Below are 25,334 nucleotides of genomic sequence, written 5' to 3' on the forward strand. Positions count from 1 at the left end.
GTCAGCTCCTGCGGGACATTCCTACCACCCTGCCTTCCTCCTAACTATAGGAGTATCAGGTAGGTATCAGTCTAAGCAGAGACTACTGCAATGGTATTGTCCTTAGTCATGCCCCTTTCTGAATTTACACTGGTGTCAACAAAATGAAGACAGAATTTTCAATATTAAGAACACAAAGCTGAGTATCTGGTGGATTTATATATAATCTGTGGGGTAATCTGTGTAATATATGACCTGTGGTGTAATCTGAGTGATATGTGATCTGTGCTGTAATCTGTGTAATCTGTGGTCAGTGCTGTAATCTGTGGTCAGTGCTGTAATCTGTGGTCAGTGGTGTAATCTGTGGTCTGTGGCGTAATCTGCAGTCTGTGGTAATGTGCAGGGGTGAGCCGTTCTGAAGGTACATGCGGCACAGTGTGGAGTGCGGAGGGCGTACCTCAGAGCGGAGGGCCAGGTTCTCCTCCTCCAGCTCCTGCAGCTTGCTCTGCAGCGCCTCCAGCTGGCTGAGGGCGAGCGCGGCGCCCAGGGACTGGCTGTGGCGCAGCGGCGTGGAGCAGCTGGAGTCGGTCTCGCTCTCCTCCGAGGCGCTGGCCACCATGCGCAGCAGCTCGTCCTTCTTACTCAGCTCATGCTGCAGCTGGTGCACCTGGGACAGGGAGAGAGGGAGTCAGCACAGTGTGCGAGTGAGTGTGTGTGTGTGTGTGTGTGTGTGTGCGTGCGTGTCCTGTATGTATGTATGTATGTGTGTGTGTGCGTGTGTGTCCTGCATGTATGTGTGTTTGTGCGTGTGTGTCTGTGTGTGTGTGTCTGTATGTGTGTGTGTGTGTGTGTGTGTGGTGCGTGTGTGTGAGTATGCAGTGTGTCCTGTCGTATGTGATGTGTATGTGTGTTGTGTCCTGTACGTATGTGGTGTGTGTGTGTAGTATGCCGTGTGTGTGTGTGTGTGTGTGAGAGTATGCATGTGTGTGTCCTGTACGTATGTGAGTGTGTGTGTGTGTCCTGTACGTATGTGTACGTATGTGTGTGTCCTGTATGTATGTGAGTGTGTGTGTGTGTGTGTGTGTGAGTATGCACGTGTGTCCTGTACGTATGTGTGTATGTGTGTGTTGTAGTATGATGTGTGTGTTGTGTGTGTGTGGTGTGTGTGTGTGTGTGTGTGTCCTGTACGTATGTGTGTGTGTATGTGTGTGTGTGTCCTGTACGTATGTGTGTGTGTGTGTGTGTGTGTGTGTGTGCGTGTCCTGTACGTATGTGTGTGTGTGTGTGTGTGTGTGTGTCCTGTGTGTGTGTGTGTGTGTGTGTGTGTGTGTCCTGTATGTGTGTGAGTGTGTGTTATTATCTGATATGTCTGTGCTGTATGTGTACAGTCTGAGACTCCTCACCCGATCCAGGGCCTCTGCTAGCTGCTCCTCCACAGACTCGTTGCGCTCCTGCAGCAGGTGGTTCCTCTGCAGCAGGGACTGGCCGATGCGCGCGGCCAGCTCCAGATCCCGGTCCCGCTGCACACAGGGGAGCGTCACAGTCAACCAATCACAGCCACTCACAACCCTGCCGTTAAGTAATGACCTCATCTGCAAGTCCATAGCTCAGGGTTAAAGGGCTATATCTGCAGACAGTATAGCTTTGGGACACAGAGACAAGCTTTGTAAGAGTCAAGCCTGACAGCGCCGCATGCTTTTCTATCAACTGCCTACTGCACAATTTTGAAAAACGCTTCCTGGGGTGGATGGAGTAGGTGTGCCCATCTCATTTGCATAAAGTATTCCATATGAAAATGAATTTGCACAGCATAGCTGTGCCTGGCTCATGAAACTCAGATCAAATAGTCAAACTAGGCGTTGCAGATCAAATATGCAATTTTAGAAGTTTCTCATAAACATATTTTATTGGACGGTTATGTGGGATATGAGAGTTTATAAACAGGCTGCTATGTTTCACCAGTTTGAAAATGTTGGTTGAAACCAGCCAATCAAGTAACGGCAGTGTTCCGTCATAATAAAAAGTGAACAGACAAATCTGTGGGTGGCAACAATTTTGATTGACATTTATATTAGGTACTCTGGCATCATGGCTGGGGCGGGGCCAGAGTGGAATGCAAAAAGCATTTTTCAAACGTTAGAGGGCAGCACAAAGACATTTTCTACCAGTTCAGAAATGCAGAAATAACGGCATGGATTAAAATGTTTCATTATACGGTAGGCATACAAACATTGATCTAGGGTGCAATAATTAAAAATTATTTATCTCTATTGCACAGTAAAATGACATAAAGAGCATTCACATTTTAATAACACATTTCTGACCAGAATGTCAGACAGACCATAATACTAAGCTCTCAGAGTGTTGTACATTCTGCCAGGGCGAAACCCTCAAAACTGCAGCATGGGGGGAAATCGAGGACCCACCTCAGCCAGCAGGTGTGTCACCACATCGACGTCATTGTAGGTCTTGGTCATCTGGTCCACCCTATCACCACTGAGGACTGAAGAGAGACGGAGAGGCGCTCAGCACAGAAGTAACTCTCAGCTCCCACACAAGCTCTCAGCTCCCACACAAACTCTCAGCTCCCACACAAGCTCTCAGCTCCCACACAAACTCTCAGCTCCCACACAAGCTCTCAGCTCTCACCCAAGCTCTCAGCTCTCACCCAAGCTCTCAGCTCTCACCCAAGCTCTCAGCTCCCACTCAAACTCTCAGCTCTCACCCAAGTTCTCAGCTTCCATCCAAGCTCTCAGCTCCCACCCAAACTCACAGCTCTCACCCAAGCTCACAGCTCTCACCCAAGCTCTCAGCTCTCACCCAAGCTCTCAGCTCCCACTCAAACTCTCAGCTCTCACCCAAGTTCTCAGCTTCCATCCAAGCTCTCAGCTCCCACCCAAGCTCACAGCTCTCACCCAAGCTCTCAGCTCTCACGCATGCGCACAACACGCCTCTTTCCTCTGCTCTCCACTCTGGGACACTACGCAGGCTCTCAGCTCTACACGGTTCCACTACAAGCTGCCTACAGTAGAAGCCTGGCCCGAGCAGCACTCTGTTGCCTGGGCTACAGCTAGGGGAGGGAACTCCAGCACTTCTGGGGCTGACAGGCTGCCCCACGCAGGCCACTACATCATTGAGTAGCATGAGGCTGCAGGAAGGCTGGAGATTCCCAGAATGCTCTAGAGGAGCAGAGTGGGATGCTAACACATGCTAACAGAGCGGGATGCTAACACATGCTGACAGAGTTTGATGCTAACATATGCCAACAGAGCAAGATGCAAACAGAGTGGGATGCCAACAGATCGGGATGCTAACAGACTGAGATGCAAACAGAGCTGGATGACAAAGGGGTGAAAGAAACAAGGAGGCAAAGATTAAAGCATAGCCAAACGAGGACATGGACCGAGAGAGGACACAGACTGTGGCATAGACACCCAGCATCACACAGAAAGGGGAAGGGGACAGAGAGAAAGATGAAATAACAGACCAGGCAAACTTTACCTTGAGAGAGGCAGTGGGAGCCAGGGTGAGAATAGGAGGAGGGCTCCAAAGCAAGGTAGGCTGACAGAGACAAAGAACGAGGGAAGAAAAGAGAAGAGTTAAGGGGCAAATCCACAGAGAGAGAGAGAGAAAGCGGGGGAACGAAAGAAAGCGGGAACACACAACCTAAAAAAGACTATATTTTACGGAACAGCAGTGGCTTTGGGGAGATTTACCGCCTGGTATTGCACAACTAGCCAGCAGCTGTGGGCCCCTCGCTCAGTGAGGGCACCTGGATGAAGGAGAGGAACAGTCCCTTCATTAGTCTCCAAAGCCAAGGCAAAGCAAGAGAAAACAGCCAGAAAACAGATCTCCTACCACCTACATAATATAATATAATATTTAAAAAATTACAACCTATACTATATAGGCCTACAACACATAAAAAGCTAAATATATTACTGGACAATGTATGGACATTTTTGGAATAAATCTACCACAAATGTAAAATAACACGACCAGGTCAAAACCTAGTATATGGCTGGACCTAACACACGTGATCCGGCCGACCAATGGTGTAGCTTCATAACTCGGCCGACCAATGGTGTAACGTCATCACTCACTCACTCACAGACATTTGCGTTTGTAGGGCTGGCCCCGTTGTTGCGGTCCAGCCAAAAACAAAAGTCAAAACTCCTTTATGTGACATATTCCCTTATACACTTGCATTACCAAATAAAATGAATGCGTTGCAAGACAGCCAACAGATGAGATAGACATAAATTACCTTCACTGTAAGTGACCTCTACTAAGCCTACAAGTGGCTATTGAAACCTTGCTTGCTAGTAAGCTGAAAAGAAAGAAAATTATTCAGGCAGTCATATCTATGCTACCTAGCTTCTTAGGCTTTCAATCTCCACAAACGTTCACTTGAAAAGGAAGAAAAACATTCCAGAGCATGCTCCCAAAACCCTCAATTTGGAAAAGATAAAAACACTTTCGTTCTCGAGTCGTAAAAGTGCACTCTCTCACAGGTAACTGAGAGTCTTCTGGTGTGCTGTGAGGGAAGAATCGATGGCAGTTATGCCAGCACTGCCCCCCCCCCCCCCCACACTCCATTTATAATTACTATCATTATAGGCTGCATGAGTATAGCGCTCAGGCCCTCCAGTCATCTGTATACCATGACCTACGGCTCTAATCTGGCCATTTCCCAGCCTCTGCCCCAACCCCCCACCCCCAGCAGCCACCCAGAATAACAGCCAGCGCTAAAAATAGCCCTGGGCTCCAAACTCAAACTCATCAGGCGCCAGCCTCCTGCTCCGGGACGGCAGCGCACTGTGCCTCAGACTCCGCTCTGACCTTGTGAGGCAGGGACAGCGCTTTCCCCTGTGATTAACCGCAGCTTACACTGAGACTGGTGCGCTGTTCATAGCGTGGATCTCTCACAGAGAGCACAGGACAAGAACGATCACAAAATACACCAGACAGGATTCACTCAAAACAAACCAAAGATGCATATACAGTGTGACCTAACACTTATCCAGAACACTTATTGATAAAAAGTGCCATTGATTTAACAAAAGACAAAGCATCTTGGCTTCAGCCTCAAATGACCTCAAATATTTCACTCTCAAATATCACCTACAACCCTCAAATATCACCTACTACCCTCAATTATAAGTTCACAAAAACTGCAGTCTTATACCACTCTCAACACTCTTCTTCTAATGGATTTAAGAGCCAACTACAATCTGAATAGCAAATGCATTTGTGTTCTGTATTTACAAACCCATCACTGCAAAACACTAGGGAGTCACTTCACTGACATCACAAACTTCATCCCAGCCCAGATCAATACTGCACACATCTTCAGCTGTATTCACAGACAACTGAAGTGTACTGAATAGAGACAGCCAGTTAATATGGGTCGGAAAGCTAAACTGTATACAAGTTCAAACAATAGGTTTAATATTTGCTCTGTGCAGGAGTGACTGAGTGTGGAAAATCTGTGCTGAGAAGTAAAGAAAGGTGATTTGGCCTGAATCTGACCCAATGTTTGTGAGACTTAAATTGTCTACATAATTTGCCCAGCAATTCTTCCCAGTCAGCCCAAATAAAGCTGTTATACTCCACTAGCCAGCATTTTCCAGTCATCACCACCCCCCCATCTCCCATGTAATGTGGATGCCGGTGAGTATACCACTGTACACTGTGTAGAAGCACAGTGTGTGACAACATGATCTTTCATTACAAACACAATGCAACACTGCATTACTACATTAATAAATAACATAACTAATGTACTAATATACTAACAATTGAATAAACATAAATAGAAGTGATGACACCAACGCTGCCCAAACTGTGGTCGGAAAGTCATAGAGAGAAATATGAAAGGCTCTCAGCTCTCCAAGAGCGGGCCAGCACCAGATACCAGATGGGAATTTAGAGCACCGCGGGTCTAATTTATCATGCAGAAATGGAGCACAAATTGCACCGTGCCCAAAACCGCTCAATCAGGCACTTCAGAACACAGCCGTGTGGAGCCAGCCTCTCCCTCCGCAGCTCCAGGGCCTATGAGAGACAGAGGACACGTCTCCTCTTCGGGCAGGAGGAGAGAGGAGGTCCCCTTGTCCTGGAGCCGCAGGGTGCCAACATGACGGCACGTGATGTGAGACCTGGGACAGATCAGGATGGACTGCAGCGCACAGGAATTGTACCCCCCCTCACAAAACAAAACTACATTTCCCATGCTGCCTCTGCACAGTCTGCTTTTGTACCCTGAGTGACCTTGCAGACATATCACTGTTACAGTGCTTTCAACAGTGCTTTTACCAACTACACACACACATATAGACACACACACATACAGATACACACACATGCACACACGCATACACACAAACACACACACAGACCTATACTCCCACACGCATGCACACAAGTACATGAACACAGACAGTGGTCTCACATTCAGTCCCTGCAGTTTGCTCACCTTCCACAGTGAAATTCTCATACAGCTCATCATTACTGCCCACGGTAGAGCCGAACGCCGGCATGGCTGCTCTTAACATCCCGTTCCTTTATTCTGCTCCTTCCGTCTGCTCTCCTCTCTCTGCCCCTCCCAGCCCTCTCTCTCTCTCTCTCTCATGACTCTCTGTGCTATGACGTTAGACCCGATTCTGCTCTCAGCCACTGCATGGCACTTATAGAGCAGCTCTCTGAATTAATCTGTCCCTGGCAACTTACGTGGACACACAGGGCACTGCAGACACCAACTCTCTGTCTCGCACTCACGCATATACACACACACACACGCGCGCGCACACACAAATACACACAAATACAGAGACACACACATGCATACACACGCCAACACAAACACACACACTAACGCACAGAGACGCGCACACACACACACACAAGTGATCCAGATACATACAGGCTGTGGCATGAACACAGCTCTGCTAACGCATACAGAAAAAAACAGCTCAGCAGTCTCTGCTCTCTGGGCACTGACACCCACACACACACACACACACACACACCGTCCATCTGCTACCCTACATACTGTATTTCTAGGTCACAAGGCCACCCGCCGTCTGGCCAATCGGACGCGCGGCCGGCGAGGCGGGGGCGGGGCAGACGGAGTGAATGGGATCTTTTCTGAGGGGGCTTCGTTGCGGGGTCAGGAGGCACAGCGGCGCGGCGGCGGCATGAATGGACACAGGCGGCCGCGCCGTCAGACGTAGCGCCGTCAGCGCAAACCCGCGAGGACAGGGAATCTTGCTCTTCACTTTCGGTTTGTTGACAGCTCCCAAACAGGCGGCAGTATAAATAGGCTACATACTTATTTTGGAAGACCTCCAGACCGGCCGCTCCCCCCCCCTCCTCCCCCGTCGTTCTGACAGACAGACATTGACGGGGCGGCGGCGGTGTCAGCGCGGCACAACGGGGCCCTCTGTACGGGGCGCCGGACCCCCCGCGCGCGGGCCCCCCTCTCGCTCCACCCCCGCGGGGGCGGAAGCGGCGCTCGGCCGCGACTCTCGGGCACGGTCACCCGGGACAAGCGGCCCCCTTGACAGGGGCCCCGTGTCTCTGCTTAACCCCCCGCCCCCCCCCCCCCGTCCTCCCCGCGGGCGAGTGGACATCAAACGGCGTGTCACAGGCACTCTCTCTCTCTCATCCTGCCAGGGCTGCACAAACACCAGCGCTAATTAACCCGCGCGGGAGCAATAGCGCGTCTTAATGGGAACCCCCGCTACCTGAGCAACACACGCGCAAGCATGCACAAGCATGTATGTGTACCTTCATACACATACAAACACACACACACACACACAAACACACACACACACACACACACACACACACACATACACACAACTCACACACACACACACACACACACACAGACATGCAAAACACACACAGATACGCGCAGCGCACGCGCACACACACACACACACACTCACAGACATGTAAAAACACACACAGATACGCGCACGCGCACACACACACACACACACACTCACAGACATGTAAAAACACACACAGATACGCGCACACACACACACTCACAGAGCTAAATTAATTTTACTAAGCAGCTTGCTAATGACAAAAAAATGTGAATAAAGCCAGCAAATGTCCTGCCACATTTTAATGTACATGTACACCTACGGGAACTTTGGCATGAGTATATCACATGGATGTGTGACAGTGACCGCGTGCACTGCATTGCTAGTTAGTAAACCAGCTGGTAGCAGGCCATCGTTTATTTGGTATACATGATCCATTTAGCCTGATGATGTTACAACTTTGTTTGCATTAGCGTGGTAATGGAAAACTTCTGTAAATATCACTGGGCCTTAAGCTGACAACTTGGCAGAGCTGCTTTTCCAGGATGTCTTTTCAGCCTCGCCTTTACTCCTGACCCCTAAATGTGGAAAGTTCCAGAACACTGCTGGGTAAGGCTGCATGCGCAGGCAGGCACACTGACGCACGCACACACACACACACACACACACAACCAGCCACAGACAGACACACACACACAGACAGACACACACACACACACACAACCAGCCACACAGACAGACACACACACACACACACAGACACACACACATAAACACACAAACAGCTACACAGACAGACACACTGACGCACGCACACACACACACACACAACCAGCCACACAGACAGACACACACACACACACAGTCTCTCTCGCGCTGTGACTCACTCATGTAGCGGAAGGTCTCCTCGGCCAGCATGGGGGAGACGGCGCTGCTCTCTTCAGGTGAGCAGCTGGGGGACAGGGCCCAGTCCTGGCTGTCGTACAGGTACAGGGACTCGCCGTCTGAGCTGCGCAGCTCAACGTGGGCGGGGCCCGACCCACAGTCCTTATGGCCCTCATCTGAGGACAGGGACAGGGAGGTCAGCATCGGCAGCCATAACTCCACATTCACCTGCCGTTCCATGAGGCGGCAGAACTACACTGTGCCTTACGGAAGGGCCTCCTTGCCCACTGACATTTTCTTTCAGAGATATGTGCCTATGTGCCTGTGTGTGTGTATGTGTGTGTGCGTGTGTGTGTGTGTGTGTGCGTGTGCACGTGCGTGAGTGTGTATGTACTGCAAGTTGTATGCGGTTCCCAATTCTAAAAATAAAAAACTGCAGCATTACATAAGACACATCTACACAGATCAGCAAATCCAAGAAAAAGAAATCTGAACTCTGAACAGGGCTTGCAGCAGTGCAGAAAAATGTGTGTGAGCGGGCATGCACATCTGTGTGTGTGTGTGTGTGTGTGTGTGTGTGTGGAGGTGGGGGATGTGGGAGCTCTCTCTCTCTCTCCCTGTCTCTCAGCTCCAGTGCTAGAGGCTGTGCATTATTCCAGACGGGTGCCTATGTAGTTCAGTGGGACAGAGTAAGAGCACTCAGCTAACCGGCTAATCCTTCGCGAGTCTGGCAAGGGAGCGTGAACCCTGCTGAACCCTTCGCTGTGATTGGCTGGGGCCCGGGGAGCTCAGCGGCGAGCGGGACTCACCGGGGCAGGGGGCCGGCTCCTTCTCCACGCTCATGGGCTTCACTTCAAACATCTCCCCGCCAGCGCACTGGCACACGGACCCGGGGGGAGGGGCAAGGGGAGGGGCCTCACATTCTGCCCTACCAGGTGAGGGGCAGGGGGATGGGGTGGGGGTGGGGGCGGGGTCAAGGTGTCGGAAGACTCAAGGCGTTTGGCAACCAATGGGACGGAAGATCCTGAGTCGCACGGTGTTCTCCACAAGCGCCTTCAATTCGTCTGAAACACACGAAAGAGGGAACACATATAAACAAAGAGGCCCATTTATTTTACAATTATATTTTTCTTATCTTATCTAATGGTTATTACATCCAGGTATTGCCCATTGACCTGAGTCTAATCTTAATTTTATCGCTGCCTTAGATATACTGTACACAAATGCGTGCTTTCCAGGACTCCTTCAAATAGGAGAAGTTCCATCTCAAGGGTTTTATCCTGGCAACAAAATTTCACATAAACATCAGAACGAACACCTACGAGAAGCGGGGAACGAGAGAAAGAGGAAGGACAGGAATAGACAAGCAGGAGGAGGGAAGAGGGAGAGGCGTGCATCTCAGCGGAGCAGCGGCGACAGAAACAGAGAGAGGCTGCACAGAGACGAGCGATCCTACGGCACGGAGGGGAGAGACCGCTCACAGCAGGGACGTGACCGCAGAGCAGGACCGTGTCGCACGACTGTACAGCGTGACCACAGAGCACGACCGTGTCGCACGACTGTACAGCGTGACCACAGAGCACGACCGTGTCGCACGACTGTACAGTGAGACCGCAGAGCACAACCACGTCGCACAACTGTACAGCGTGACCACAGAGCACGACCGTGTCGCACGACTGTACAGCGTGACCACAGAGCACGACCGTGTCGCACGACTGTACAGCGTGACCACAGAGCACGACCGTGTCGCACGACTGTACAGTGAGACCGCAGAGCACAACCACGTCGCACAACTGTACAGCGTGACCACAGAGCACGACCGTGTCGCACAACTATATAGTGTGACCGCAGAGCACGACTGTACAGCGAGACCACAGAGCACAACCGTGTCGCATGACTGTACAGCTTGACCACAGAGCACGACCGTGTCGCATGACTGTACAGCTTGACCACAGAGCACGACCGTGTCGCACGACTGGACAGAGTGTAGCACAGTGGGTAAGGAACTGGGCTTGTAACCGAAAGGTTGCAGGTTCGATTCCCGGGTAAGGTACTTAACCGTAATTGCTTCAGTATGTATCCAGCTGTATAAATGGATACAATGTAAAATGCTATGTTGTGTATGTCGCTCTGGATAAGAGCGTCTGCTAAATGCCTGTAATGTAATGTAATGTAACGACTGTAGGTGAGAGACCGTGGAGCGTGACTGTACAGCGAGACCGCAGAGCACGACCGTGTCGCACGACCGCAGGTGAGAGACCGTGAAGCGTGACCGTACAGCGCGAACCGTGCCACGCGACACTACACAACACCACTCACCCCTACCCTTCCGCTTCACACAAGATAAACCACAAGCATTACATTCTCTGTGGCCTGGAAATGTCAGGACCAATCAAATCCACTCCCTGTCTGAGACCCTGTGCTCTCTCTCTCTCCCTCTCTCTCTCTCCATCTGCGCAATGGTCAGTTTCAAACATTCCAGCACTCCGTCTCCCCCCCCATCCAATTTAAAGCATTGTGCTCGCTTAAAATAGCTTTGTAGAAGAAGAGCTTAAGACACAAGCGGGAATGCCCTTGACCCGTCCTTCAGTCTGGGGAGCGTATGGACCTGATGCTCTGAGAAATAAACCAACAATGACATGGAGCGTGCTGGAGGCCCATATCTCAGCCTTTATCTCTGTGCTTGTGTGTGCAGCGGTGTAGTAAAGTTAACCTCCCTGCAGTCACACTGCGCTGGGGATGTCTGTGTCTTCGCTTCATCACACATTGTGGCTCCGCCCCTCCCTCCTCGTGCCAAAGTCTTTGCAGTGCCTGCGACGCATGTCTCAAAAACACTCGATACCAACTGGGGAGAACCCCTGCTTTTCACATCAAAGAAATGGCTGCAGATTTCTTCAGACTATGCAAAGAAGACATCTAAACCTAACACATGTACACGTAACTGTAGTATCATGTGTGCATACACACACACAAACACGCATTCATGTACATATGCAATAATCTGCATATACACTCTATTTCAGAGGCCTATCATCACAAACAATGTGGCAGGAAGGAAAAACACACTTCCTGTTGTGTGCTTAAGAGAAGGCAGTTGAGTGGCTTTGATTTCCGACTTGCAGCAGTAGCCTACATCATACAGACTATTCATTCGCTAAAATCATTTTTCAGGAGGTAAAAAGCACTCCAGGAGTACAGCAAACAACAGCTAAGAACAGTGGCAGAAATCTAACTTTTAAACAGATCATTGCCATAAACCAGTTTTTATTGATGTTCCTTGACTAAGAATCATGAAGACAATTACATGACAAATGCCTATCTGCTGTATGTCATCCACCCATATTCTTTCATTGCCTGTGCGTCAGTTTAAGCATTCTCTTTGCTCCTCCTGTCCAAATTCAGGGAATAATCCCAGGCTGGTAGTTAACCAGCATTAACAGTGTGAAACGGGCTTTCTCCATTCACTATTCAGCATACATTTCCTCAGAGCACATTGAAAAACTGCTCACCTTCTTCGAATAGACCCAAGTGTGTCAATTCCCCGTGTTGAATGCAGAAGCTGGTCTGCAGCCCCCTCGTTATGGGCTGGGCAGCAGCGTAGCGTTAATAGTTAGGGAACTGGGCTTGCAACTCCAAGATCTGAAGACTACAATTCCCAGATGGTACATTGTCGTTGTAATCTTCAGCAAGGTACTTAACCTGAATTGCTCCAGTAAGTATCCAGCTGTATAAACAGATTGGACGTACGGGGCACATACGCTGCGTAAATCGCTCTGGGTAAGAGCGACGGCTAAACGCCCAAATGTAAAAACGTAAATGTTATGCAGATTATGCATTTGCATTTTTGTGAACGTTTCATCGGCAGGTGTTAGCAAAAAGACCCTTTAAATGCCGAATCAAAGTGAGAGCAGGAGGGTGCAACCCGAAGACCATTTGAATTTATGCACCGTGGCTGAAAATGTACAGGCAGAATTTTGTACTCTTCACTTCCCCTAAAATGAGCAAAACAAACACAAACTACAGTTAAAACAAAGCCAATCACGCCTTCAGGACCACGTACAAACACAAAATAAGCAGATAATTGCTCTCATACTCTAAGCCAGCGCTATTATCTTAAAAATTAAACAACACTGAAGACTGCATTGTTGATTCCAACTACATGCAAAAAGCACAATAGCTACTTCCCTCCTATGGCCAACCTGTTGCTTGTAGCATGTGATTTGTGGACAAATTTTTAACCAAAACTTTTTATATTGCTCAGGACAATGAAGTTCCGAGCAAGAAATCTGCTACAAAGCCAACAACAGTGTTTCTGCGTTCCCAAGTAGACTGACAGGAACCTCAGTAAAGGACTGGTTAGACCAGAGCACCTTCCTTGTGTCTTGAAGGACATAAGAAAAGATGTTTTAATTGCCTACTGTTCACTAGAAGTGTTGACGCCTTAAAAGGAATGGGATCCCACAGGAAGAGAGACCAGCACTTCCAGCCAAGCCTGCCCTTGGCTTGACAAGGACAACAAAGAGGTCAAAGAGCCTGAGGGGCGGAGCTAGTGGAGGACAGTCAGAGAGCAGCTGGGCATTAGTCACTGTGCTGGTTTTTATAGCGCGAGCGAACTTCCTTCACAGCCTACAACTGAGCGGGCACAGAAGAAAAGAGATGCCAACACGTAGGCCTATTTACAATATCTTCTGAGAGTAAAAGGATCTAAAACACGTCAGTACAATACAGGCAACAATGCTAATATTTAAAACACAGGGCAAGAAGACCCTGACTACAGTGAAACACTGGGTATTAATACTGTTTATGGCATCACACTAGATAACAACATTGTAGAGATGTCTGTGAAGTATTTTTTGTGTGAAATGATATCACAAAAACAGGAAGTTAAAAGCGACTACCATATCATTTTAGCAATTCTCTCAGATGAAAAGGATAGTTTTAAATCAAGGATGATGACAGCTTACTGGTAACAAACGCCCATTTCAGTAGCGTCAATCTCATCAATGGATATAGATAGTCGGATATAGATAGCTGCCTCCTTCAACACAAAACAGTAGTCTAAGAAATCTGTCAGTCAATGCACCAACACGCAGTTTCCCTTCCAAAATACCTATAACTGGACTTTGCCGTAACGTGTCCTAATGTGAGCAACTGGTATTCTAACAGTTGACTCTGTGCAGCCTGCCTCTTTTGAAAGAGGCCAGCAGGACAGTACACTATAGTACATCAAGACGCCTTGTCCAACCTTGAACATACCTAAATTGTGACCCAGCAGTCCTGTAAGAGACAAGCCGTGCTGTAGGTTCTCAGTAACCCCAGGATAATTCGAAGAACACGGACTCCAATTATCTGTTGAAAATTAAATTAGCTCAGTTATGCACGACAGTTGGAGGGATCTTTGAGTCAGTTATGTTTGGCATGACACTCAGAACAGCTGCGAATCAATAACTGCATCTCACAGCTTTACGAAGTCGCCCGTTCATATTTTTAAGGCATTTCCGCAAATCCTCGCATATCATGAAAACAGTTTCTTCGATTTTGCGTGAGAAAGACAGAATCCTGTCATTTACATTCCCGCCCCCCCTCTAAATCAGATTCGGCTTTGTTCGTTTAGCAAGACACAACCCATCTAACCAGTTCGAGGCAAACAGGATACAACGTGTAAGGAAAAATGTTAGTGTGTTTATTCAATCTCTTAATAATACTGCTATATAGCTTTTTGTATCTCTTGCAGCGCACACATTCTGGGCCAGAACAATTAGCTCTGTCTCTGGAAGAGAACCAAACATAGTAATGACTGAAATAATTCTATGATAATGGAAAAACAATGGAAAATATTTCTCAAAAATGACAAAATTGCTTGCCATGCGAGGATAAAAGCAGCTGAATAGTTACAGGTTAGCTAACGCAATGCATCATGTTTGTGCCTGTTGATAGCGATTCAACAATTTTCACAATTCGCAGATGAGAAGTGGAAAATGTAGTAGGCTAAGTCAACTTAAAAAATTACGTTTATTCTGCTCGTTTAAAGATAGAATCAATACGGAAAAAGTGGATCTGTGGTTGCGTATTTTTTTAGAGCCTGGACTTCAAAGTTAGCTGGCAGAACCATCTAAAAACGCGATCTCCATCAATGCTAACTTAACGTTATTGTAACTGTTCGACAACTACATTCAAAACACAAGTTGACTGAAATAGGAACAGTATCTGCCAAGCTTGCAAATGAGGAAATCCTCATTTTTTCAAAACAGTTCGTTTCATTTTGTGCATGTGCATCAATCTATCTTCTGAATTCGGTTCAGTTTCTGCTTCGCGATATTAGCTAGCTAACGTACAACTGCCAGCAGTAGCTAGCTAATTGAATGCATTAGGTTATCCAGTGTTGCCATCCTGTTTAAGTAGCTCTACGTAAATTCCAGCTATTCTCGGTCCGTGAAAATACCAATATAGTTGTTAGCTTGATAAACTCTGTATCTGCAATCTGCAAATAAAGAGACGAGAGTTTAGCCATTTCAGCGCAGTGATTGAGTCAGGCTGCCTCGGTCTGACATGTCAGACAACAGCATGAAATCAGTAGCGGGAGAACAAGCTACTGTAGCTAACACTAGCAGTCCAGGGACATCCTTGTCTTTCACTCGGTCTATTTTACTTTATTTTGAAAATAATGGCACCCTAACGACGGCTAGAAATAAAAATATATATTCAAGAAATATATAATTAGAACTTACCTTAAAGAACTGCTTTACATCAGTACAAATTCACACGTGATCCTGTCATCTCAGGAACAGAAACAAAAGACAACAGTAAGCCTGGGGATGGTTCGGGGCATAGAACTACAAAACGTCATCAAAACAAGACGTGAATGACACACTTTCATGCGAGCCAGAATCTAATGCGCGCTTCATTATTAAAATAGGAGTTTAATCTGTGACTAAGTACGAAACAAGCTTTAAATTAAAAGCCGACAAATACTCTTGCTGTCCTCATTACACAATTTTGTGAGCATTAAATGACCTCTTGGAATCTGTTGTCAACAAACCAGCCCTGAAATAAACCTTATCTCCACATAAGGATGGGAGATAAGTGGTAACTTCAATTATGTGCTATTTTCAATGACATCACAGTTTTAGGCTAAGGTTCCAAAGATCCCAAGTGTCAGGTGACTGAAAACCTATGGACTTGGGTGAGTGTAGGATAAGGGTGTAATGAAAAATGCTGATGAGCCTGAATTGCTGAATGAACCTGTCAGGCTCAGGCCCAGGGATGAGGGGACCCTCAATGGACCCAACAAACCCCGCTCAGTAAGGCAGGGGCCTTATAGATGTTCATGCCCAAGGGCCATTGGACTCACAATCCATCTACCACAAGTGTGTTTATCACGACATGCTTAAAGTTAAGAAACGGTTCCCCAGTTCAGCTAGCCAAGACAATGTTCCTTGGATGATGCTCAATTGTAATTGTCTTATAATTGTGAATTGTATGTAGGCCTACAGCACAGAAAATAATTGTCACTTTTTTATTTGTTATTTTTCTTTCTTTTTTACTACACCTCAGCCAGTACACTCACCTCATATTAACTCCCCACCACCCTTTTTTTAAAGAAAGAAATGACCTTCCCGGAAGTGAAACAAATCAGGAAAAAGAACTCCCTATCAGAATGTCCTTTTGGTGAGAATTATTTTTGTATTTTGTATGTAAATTATGTGTAGTTGTGTAGTCAGTGGTAAAAATGAGTTTGCAGCACATTGTTGCTTTGTTAATGGTTTCTCAGCTGTAAGTGATAAAGTGGTTGGCCTGATGCCTATGTGCAGCTAACTGCTTGCCAATTGGATAATTGTGGGATGAGTCTATTCAGGTCTTACAGGTGAGGGCAGGCTGAGGTAATGGAAAACAGGAGAGCAGCAATCTCACTGGTCCAGCAGAGTGACCTGAGGGCTGAGTTTTGTAGTGATACACAGAAGCATTGTCCAGGGGTTAGGACCCTTAAATGCTGTATTTCCCTGTGCTGTGAAATGAAACACTCCAGTTCTTGGTCTACTCTCCACCAAATCCCAACCCTCACATGCTCTAGTATGCTGCCATCTCTCTGCACTGTTTTCATGTATATATAGTTATACTTGTCCTAAAGCAGTGGTGTCAAACTCGTGCCATGGAGGGCCGTGTGTATGCAGGTTTTCATTCCAACCAATTAATGCTGCCTTAATTGAGTCCAATTACTCATTCAGCCATATGCGTTTAACTGCATTGAAGCACAGAATATAAGAAAATTTTTATTTAGACAATGCGGGTCACCATAGACGTCGGGTCACCATTGTGCACAAACCTGCATCCCTAATTCAGCAAATAATTTAACTAATTATATAATCAAGATCTGAGGCTGGAATGAAAACCTGCATACACACGGCCCTCCATGGCATGAGTTTGACACCACTGTGACCTAAAGTAATCCCATCTATTGCTCCTTTGCCTTACTTAAACTGTGAGGGAAGCAGGCCCTCTAGTGGACATATCTTGAGCAATTTGATTTTCTGTGTCCTCAAAAATATCTGGTTTGCTTGTGCTGAACAGTATAGATTTTTTGTTCTGATCAAAGGTTAAATAGCAAGAATGTTTTCTCCGTGCATGAAATGTAGATTTGTTTTTGTTCTACCAACTTGTTTTATATTCTGTTTTTAAATGGATCCAAAACAGAAATTTCACCCAAACAGATTAAATGTCAGTGATGCACTTAAGTTACAGAAGTTTAACTCAACTCATCTCCTTTTGCAGCTGTAGGGATGAGCTGACTGTGTCCTTCTATTGAACAGTCTTCTGTTTCATCACTGTAGAGCTTGGGCATGATTCACATATGAATACTGCAGTAGTGTGATTCTGCATGTGTGTGTGTGTGTGTATGTGCCTGTGCATTTATATGTATGTGTGTGTGTTCATATGTGTGTGTGTTTGTACATGTATGTGTGTGTGTGTGTGTGTGCCTGTACATGTATGTGTGTGTGTGTGCATGTGTGTGTGTGTGCCTGTACATGTGTGTGTGTGTGTGTGTGGGCCTGTTCATGAATATGTGTGTGTGTGTGTGTGTGTATGCATGATTTTCTGTGCTTGTGTCCTGTTAATTTTTGCTGAACTGGAGATTTTACTAGTCTGAAAGTTCTACCTCAATTCTTCAGTAAGTTATACTCATTTACTGGTCAAGAGGAAAATTATTTCATTATTTAATTTCATTTTTGCTGTCACCCATCATTTTTCCTTTCTCAAAGGAGCAAGGGTTAAAATTTATTGGTTTGTTTGTTAGCCTGCCTTTCTGTGAGGGATGTGACCTTTCATTTAATTTTAGTCGTAATAACTTGTACATTGCCCTCACCAAGGTTAACAGAGGCCAAAAGCATATCTCATAAACCGTAATAACAGCATGTAGAGCTATACGTTAAAAGGTTCTCCAAATAGCACTGGGTTAATCGCTCAGCTCAGAGTCAGTTTGATGTGTACTGAACTGATTTTGTTGTGTTATAGAAAAGAGGTGTGTTATAAAGAGTATTTCCACTATGAGACCTGAGGTGTCCGAAGCACACAAACTCCACAAAGAAAACAACAAGGCAGGGAAGCATAACAAGTGTGTGCTACTGTAGTCTAGCTGTCCTCAGGGTGTCCTTTAATATACGCAGTAAAAGTGCTGGGTGGAGTAGGACTTCGGAAGTGTTTTATAGTTGAAATGGGTAAGGAGAGCAAAACAGAGAGAGTGAGGGAGATGCAGAGATGCGGTCTGGGCAGCAGTGGTTCGGAAATGAGAAGCCCACAGTTTCGCCAGCACCACGGCAGCAGCATACTTCCCATTCTTGCTCTAGACCTCAGGCTGGCCACGCCCATTCTACTCACTGCTGGGTTAGAATTATAATGTTCATTCACTGGCACTGGCTTGTGTGTATGAGGAAGGATTGCCCAACTGTTACGTACGGGGGATTGCAAACATGACATTCAGGGGACAGCAATTTGTGTGATTATATATGGTAGAGTGGACACAGGGACAGTGTGTGACTATGGTCTGTCATTGTGCAGATCAGTTGATCAGAGGATGACCTTGTAATGCACAGGTGTTCTCTAAGTTGGTGTGCCCTCTGCTGGCCATAAGCAGAAATGACAGGGTTTGAATGTGGCCCTTTTTTTCTTTCGAAGGATGCATTAAACAAAATTATGCTGAGCAGAGATGGACAGTAGTGCTGTGCAGATACTTACAGAAGAACATCTGCATTGAAGAACACACAGCCAAACTTTTAAAACCTCAGTGCCAGTGTTGTGTATTTAATCTTTTCTGCACGTATCTGAGGAGCACGGTGACAGCTTCATCGCACTCCACACAGTGTGAAGTGTGACAATTTGTGGTAATGGGTGGTGTGACCCTGTGCAGAACTTGAAGGTGTGCTAATTTTTTAACCTTCTTCCTGTCACCATCTGTGTGTCCTTTGTCCTGGCGGCAGTCGCCCTGATAGCCAGGAATTTTCCATTCGGTTGTCACTGAAGTTTTACGAGTCACCCTCACATGTTCAAACTCCAAGTCTCAGCTCTGTGCCTGCCAAAGGCTGAGACCTATGAGTTAACAGTGCTCATTAGAAGCTGATTTTTTTCTCTGTGCTATACAGGTGAATTAAAATTTGTATCTTCAAAAGTTGTTCACAGAGCGCACAGGAGGATGGATGAAAACTGTGAATGCCCTATATGTCACTCGCACTTTTGCACTTTTATATCAAACTTGATTTTACTGATTTGGATTGACTGTTTTTAATTTATTATTATTATTTATTTTTTATTGTTTTGTTGTTGTTTTATTCTGTCTCAATGTTATCAAATGTGTTTCATTATGCTTATGTTGTGGTCTTACCGTGTATTCAATTGTGTTTACTGTGGTTTTTATGGTGTTTTTATGTCTGGAGCACTGGACCAAAGGAATTTCCCTGTGTGGGATAATAAATTTGATCTGAATCCGAATCTGATCTGAATCTCTGATGTGCTCACCCATAACATCTATGTGGCATTTGAGCTGGCTATTGGAATGTGTTTCCAGTTGTATAAGCAGGGAGGATTATCTCAGGGTCTCTAAACCACTGAGCTCACAAACCCTACATGGAGATAAATGACAGAAAATGGTGCTCTCTCTCTTTCTAGACCTACCTGAAGTTCACAGATTGATTTTTTTCACTCAGATTATTCCCAGCTGTATACAATGTCTCATAGAAAAAGTTTCCTTTTGTCAGATTGTGGATGTGGCAGAATATTTAAGGTGTTTTTCCTAGTGTGTCCTCCCCCTGTGACTCAGTACCTGCGTGCGCTTTACTGGGGGGCTGTGGAGTGAAGAGACACAACGGGTTCACATCATGTGTTTCAGTGCAGAACGTCTGCTTGTAGCTTCCCTGAGTTGACAGGCAATGAATCCGAAAATACAGAAATTCAGCATTCCAAATCGAGAGAAAATTATCTAGTGACCAGTTAAGTCATAATATTTGGGGTCACATCACTCCTATGTTTTATAGCACTCAATTTCAGTCAGCTTATCTATTTCTTGAAGCAGTAATCTGAATACAACTGCCCTCTGAACTCTTCCTTTCGCTGGAATTGTTTTGTAACAGGACTTTCATTTCAGCACCTTTTTTTTTGTTGTTGCTATAACTGGAATATTTATAGGACTGTTTACCATCTTGAACCCTCACCTGAATATCACATGACTGCCATTTGAGATCTTGAGCTTTGTTTTAGAAATTATTCAGAGGAGCAATGAGAATACATAATTGTTTACTTGTGTTAGTAAACGCAATTATAATTTTTGACTCATAGACATCAGAATCATTTCTAGGTGGGACTGTCAAATACATGTCTTTTTTATGTCAATTTTCTTGAGATTGACCAGTGCAGGGTAGTGAAATCTCTTGGCCCTGTGTGTGTGTGTGTGTGGGAGAGAGTGTGTGTGTGTGTGTGTGTGTGTGTGTGTGAGTGCGTGTGTGGGCTTGTGCATCTGCATTTGTGTGTGTGTGTGTATTTGTGTGTGTATGTCTATGTGTGTGTGTGTGTGTGTGCGCGTGTGTGTGTGTGCTTGTGCATGTCATCCACTATTTGGACAGACAAGAAAGGTGTAAAATTCCACATCAGCCCTGCATTGGCCTCTAGCCTCTGCTGACCTACTGTATTCTACATCTTCCTCTCCATGCCTGCCCCATTCACTGATCCCACTCAATCCGTCTGCTTGTGGCTTCAGGAGTCCATCTCAGGCAGTGGGGTCCTGGCGATGACAAGCTCCTGTCATGTGATGCATTCCTCTCCTGACCATGTGACCCTTGGCCATGTTTCTGAGGAGATGCACATGCATCGTCAGGCTCCAGGAGCCACAGGACCAGGCCTAACAGAGACTGATCAGAGCAGCACCAGAGAGCAGTGGACAGAGATATGAGTCATGATGTCACCCCCCCCCCCCCGGGAATCAGCTCACTAGAAGTCAGGACTAACGGTGTTCAATTTTTAAACGTTTCGGCTGAAGAGGCCGTGTGCATTACCTCAACGTCCATCTCACAGAATGGGAACAAGACAGCAACTGCTCCCAAAGCCCTTTCAGCCTAAATTACTGTCCCAGAGTGAGAGGTCCACAGAGCACTAATGGGGATGACGTGCCCTCTTTTTTCACATAAATGGCATTATGGGGTCTGTTAATCAGTCCCTGTGCCCCATACGTGATCCCTCTGACAGGCTGTGACAGGCCGGCTGGGGCTGCGCAGTTAGAGCAGGAGCGGAGAGCTGAAATCAGAGGGAGCGACCCGCAGGGACTGCAGCCCCTCTCTGGGCCAGCTGCGGAGCAGGGAAGACCGGAGAGGAGAGGTGGTGAAAGCCTCTGATTGATTGCAGCCTCATATCTGCCCCCAGCTCCGACAGCCTCTCGCCCTCCCAAGCACACCGCAGGGGCAGCCGGGGCCCAGCGTAATTCCGAGCGCGAGTGTTATCCCTCAGTCTCCCGAGGGCCGGTGGGGTTTAAAGCAAACTCGACCCCCCCCTCTCAAGCCGCTTCCACCAGGGAGCGGTGGGGAGCCAAGCCCCTGGACCCGAGCTCGACCGCAGAGGACCGCTCCACACTAATGCCCCTGATACTCCCTCCTGACCTCGTTTCAAACAACAACCGCGTCTCTCCCCTCTTCCCTCCGCACACCAGCCGTGTGTCATCGCCGCTCAGCGGATAAAAACAAACTCAGAAGCCAAGGTGGGGCAATGAGGTGGCAGACGTGGTGCTCATTTATGGGCCTCACAGGAAGTGGGTGAAAGATCAGAAAAAAAGCATGGCGCCTGGGGGGGAATTATCCCAATCTGAATCTGATTATGAATGTTGAGGAATAATGTGACATTATACAGTAAATTAGGACAGCACTGCCCAGCCCAGCACTGAAGTCTATGATCCTTCAGTGCATACTCCCGTGTTCCAATAAATCACCTGTGTGACATCAGGTACATACGTATGTCACCCCTGTGGGACCAGTGGGGACTCAAAGGGGAGGAGACAGGCGAAAAGCTACGACCTGCACTCCTCACGCAGTCCAATTCTCAGCGAATTCGGAGGGGGGGGGAGCGCGGTAAAAAGTGGTGAGGGGTGTTGGGGTTTAAGGCTGAGAGCCTCTAATCCCGACACACTGCCTCCCCCAATTAGAGCTCCTTCAAAAGACGAGAGAAGGAGGAAAAAACAAAACCAGAAAGCCAGTGGAGGCAGATTTAGTAACATGTTGGCAAGCTGTAATTACACGTATGGCTAACAGAGTAATTTAACTACTTTTCCTTCACTGATTGACAGGGCACGGAAGAACAGACTGTAGCTTGCCCTCTGCCGTCCGGAACACTGCCTTCCTATCGAGGCAGTGTGGAAATTCACTGGCCAGGCGAAAGAACCCAGGTACCCAGCACTGCTTGACATTACTTCATTTTATTTTCGGCTTTGCCATTTATTTTATATCTCATGAATTTCAAATGACCTAACATCAACACCAATACTAAGCGACTGCAACAATAATAATTTTGATTCTTCTTATTATTATTATTATTAATGTGGTGATGGTGAATATTTATTTTTATATTAATTTTTTGGAAATGTAATATAAACACTCAATCTGAAAAGTGGACATCCATCATCCATTCAGTCCATTTTTAGAGATAATTTCCTGTGGTGTGCCCCCCTCTCCCATAACCCAACAAGGCAAATTCACAAACAAATTAGGAGAAATAAAGGGGGGAAAGGGGGGGAAAGATGGAAAAGTATACAGAAATGAAAATGTGCTGCAAAGGTCAGCAGTGTGTGCGCCTTGCGACAGTGCGAGTTATAATTGCTCCTGGGGTCAATATTGACCTGTGGTGGGCGCCTGCATGCTGCTGGTCGAGAGTGTGGTCATCTGCTGTCAAAGCTGGAGTCTCTCTCTCTCTCTCTCTGTCTCTCACTCACTCTCCCCCCCCCTCTCTCTGTGTAGTAGCATCCCTCGATGCCACCCTCCCTCCTCTCCTCTTCAGCTGGGCCTGTCTCTCCGTCTGCGTCCCTCTCTCCCTGAGTGCCCCCTGGTTCCTCCTGGCTGACATCGCTGGGATGAAAGAGGGTGGTGGCAGTTGGTGGGGGAGGGTGGGGAGGGGGTAGTCTGGTTCTGTCTCAGCACAGCTCACCGGAGGACAGAACCAACCACGGCAAACATGGGGGAACAAGACTCCTCTTTCTCTATCTTTCATTTTAGGAAAATTATCCCCTAAAAATATATCGCGCTTGGCTTTGATGATGAATGTTTCATTCTGGGGTTTTTTTTGGTACATAGATAAAAACATCTTTCAACGGCAAAAAAAAAAAAAAACATTCCAGTGCCATTGAGTAATAATTCCCGCTGAAGGTGGCTGAATGTTTACTGAGGTTTGTGAAGGTGAAAGTGCCATTATCATCACCCTCGTCAGGCAGTGATTCAGGCTTCCCAGTGGCGCTTGGAGTGTGGAGCGTGAACAATAATTACACACATGCACAGGACGCCACAGAATGCAAGGGTAAATATGCTCATGTATATTCTGGTGAATCAGAAGTCCATAAGAATCATCCCTTCAGTGCGGAATGGAGGGAAAGCTCAGGAAGTCTATATAAGTGTGCGTTTCATGGGTTACACCTGTCAAGGTGTGAAAAGATGCTTAAGTGTGTGGATTACTGAGTGATGAGGAGGTCTCCTCTCTGTTCCTGCCCCGCCCCACTGGCGTGACAGGGTGTGGGCCCGGGTTAGAGGTGGTTTATGCGTGTGCGGAGTGGACTGTGGGTGTTGGGACAGATGCGTAGGGTAGGTTGATTGGAAAGGAAGGCGGTCGTTGGGGCAACACACCGCATGTAATGCCAGCGGGCTGCATGCAGGAAACGATTCGACAACTACACACCGGCGGAGATTCAGACACGGGGCGCGAACGGGGCGCCCTCCTGAACGCCGCCCCGGCAGCGGTGTGCGTTGTTTACTGCCCGAGGGGCGCCCGACTCCCCGACCGCAGCGGGGGCATCAAAGCAGCGCCCACCGTAAAAAAAAAAGAGAAACGTGACGCAGCGCCCAAATCACAGAGAATCACCGCTGTCCCCAGCCCCCTCCATTTCCCCCCTCAGAGCCGGCCATCTGTAATCACGCCGGGGACGCGACCGCTGGCCTTCATCACCGCGCTAATTACAACACTTCACAGCGCCGAGGCTGCCGGGGGCGGGGGCGGCGCGCTCGGGTCCGCCACCTCGGTCACCGCTCCCCCCCCGCCCGCCTCCCCTCCAGACGCAGGAAGCCTCAGGAATGGCCTCTGTCTGTCGCGGGCCCGCGATGTTCGGGTGATGCGCCCGTGTGAAATATCTACGCGCGATTCATTTCCATTTTTATTTCATGTCACCGATCTGTTGAATTTATCAGGAGGGCTGGGAGGAGAAGCTTCCCTTTAATCTCTCAGCGCTCTTCTGAGAGAATGGCGGTCGACTTCCACGCTTTCACCAGCCAGGTTCTGTGCTCTGTTCCTTTTCAAAGGTAATGATGTGAAATCTGAACTGGAGATAAACAGCTTTTCTCTCTCTCACTCTCCCTCTCTCTCTCTCTGTAAGTTTCTCTCCCTCTCTCCTTTTCTCTCAGCAGATGTAAAGTCCAGGAGTGGTATCCCAGTTTCCCACAAGAGAACGGATTTTCCGACCGCAGGGCTGAGAAGCCAGCCACAAAGCAGCTTGCTGAAACCCGACATAAAACAAAATTTGACTGAAAAAAATGTACAAAAAAATGAAAAAAAAGAGCGATGGATTTTCTAATCCGGCCTTTATTGAGGTTCCTGGTTTCAGCAGCGCAACCTTTTTTATGTGCGAGAAGCGCTCTCTGTAATTACCTCGCCACCACCACCGGACCGGCTTGTAATAAAAGAGCTCTATTCTGGGATTCTCTGTAATAATGGCCTCCTTTCCTCTCGTGTCAGATTAATGCGCTTCTGTCTCATCTGTCGAGGAGGACAGAGAGCAGGTTGTGCACTGGGGAAGGCAGCTGTCAGACAGGGAAGACGCTAAACTGTCCAATAAGCATTATTCACTAGGCAGGGAAGTGGATCAGTGGTATCTCACCAGGTGAATAACACGCACATGTAGACTAG

The 25,334-nt window shown here is 47.3% G+C and overlaps 1 protein-coding gene and 1 long non-coding RNA gene across 10 annotated transcripts in view; one reads left to right on the top strand and one right to left on the bottom strand.

Moving 5' to 3' along the window:
• LOC135251035 (trafficking kinesin-binding protein 2-like) overlaps positions 1-16,430 on the bottom strand; it is a 26,082-nt gene extending 9,652 nt beyond the window's left edge. The window contains exons 1-9 of one of the 7 annotated variants that reach the window (XM_064327999.1): positions 16,273-16,430; positions 15,434-15,482; positions 13,962-14,054; positions 9,515-9,769; positions 8,708-8,881; positions 3,481-3,540; positions 2,406-2,482; positions 1,383-1,499; positions 437-646 (exon numbers count right to left, since the gene is read on the bottom strand). In XM_064327999.1, the coding sequence (XP_064184069.1) occupies positions 437-646; positions 1,383-1,499; positions 2,406-2,482; positions 3,481-3,540; positions 8,708-8,881; positions 9,515-9,566 (690 nt within the window). In that variant the 5' untranslated portion in view covers positions 9,567-9,769; positions 13,962-14,054; positions 15,434-15,482; positions 16,273-16,430. Of the gene's footprint in view, positions 1-436; positions 647-1,382; positions 1,500-2,405; positions 2,483-3,480; positions 3,541-6,457; positions 7,313-8,707; positions 8,882-9,514; positions 9,770-13,961; positions 14,055-15,433; positions 15,792-16,272 lie in introns of those variants that run through there. The other 6 variants (XM_064328001.1, XM_064328000.1, XM_064328002.1 and 3 more) reach the window with 6 other exon arrangements.
• LOC135251038 (uncharacterized) lies at positions 14,579-25,120 on the top strand. Of its 3 annotated transcripts, none has more exons than XR_010329071.1 (4): positions 14,579-14,688; positions 16,307-16,373; positions 22,519-22,617; positions 24,833-25,120. It is a non-coding gene; the product is annotated as an uncharacterized LOC135251038 (long non-coding RNA). The 3 variants fall into 3 exon arrangements; XR_010329070.1 differs by lacking the exon at positions 14,579-14,688 and adding an exon at positions 15,761-15,888; XR_010329072.1 differs by lacking the exon at positions 14,579-14,688 and adding an exon at positions 15,761-15,888 and having other exon boundaries at positions 24,836-25,120.
• The last annotated feature ends 214 nt before the right edge of the window (positions 25,121-25,334 follow it).

This window comes from Anguilla rostrata, chromosome 3 (assembly GCF_018555375.3).
Source record: "Anguilla rostrata isolate EN2019 chromosome 3, ASM1855537v3, whole genome shotgun sequence".
Lineage (NCBI taxonomy): Eukaryota > Metazoa > Chordata > Actinopteri > Anguilliformes > Anguillidae > Anguilla > Anguilla rostrata.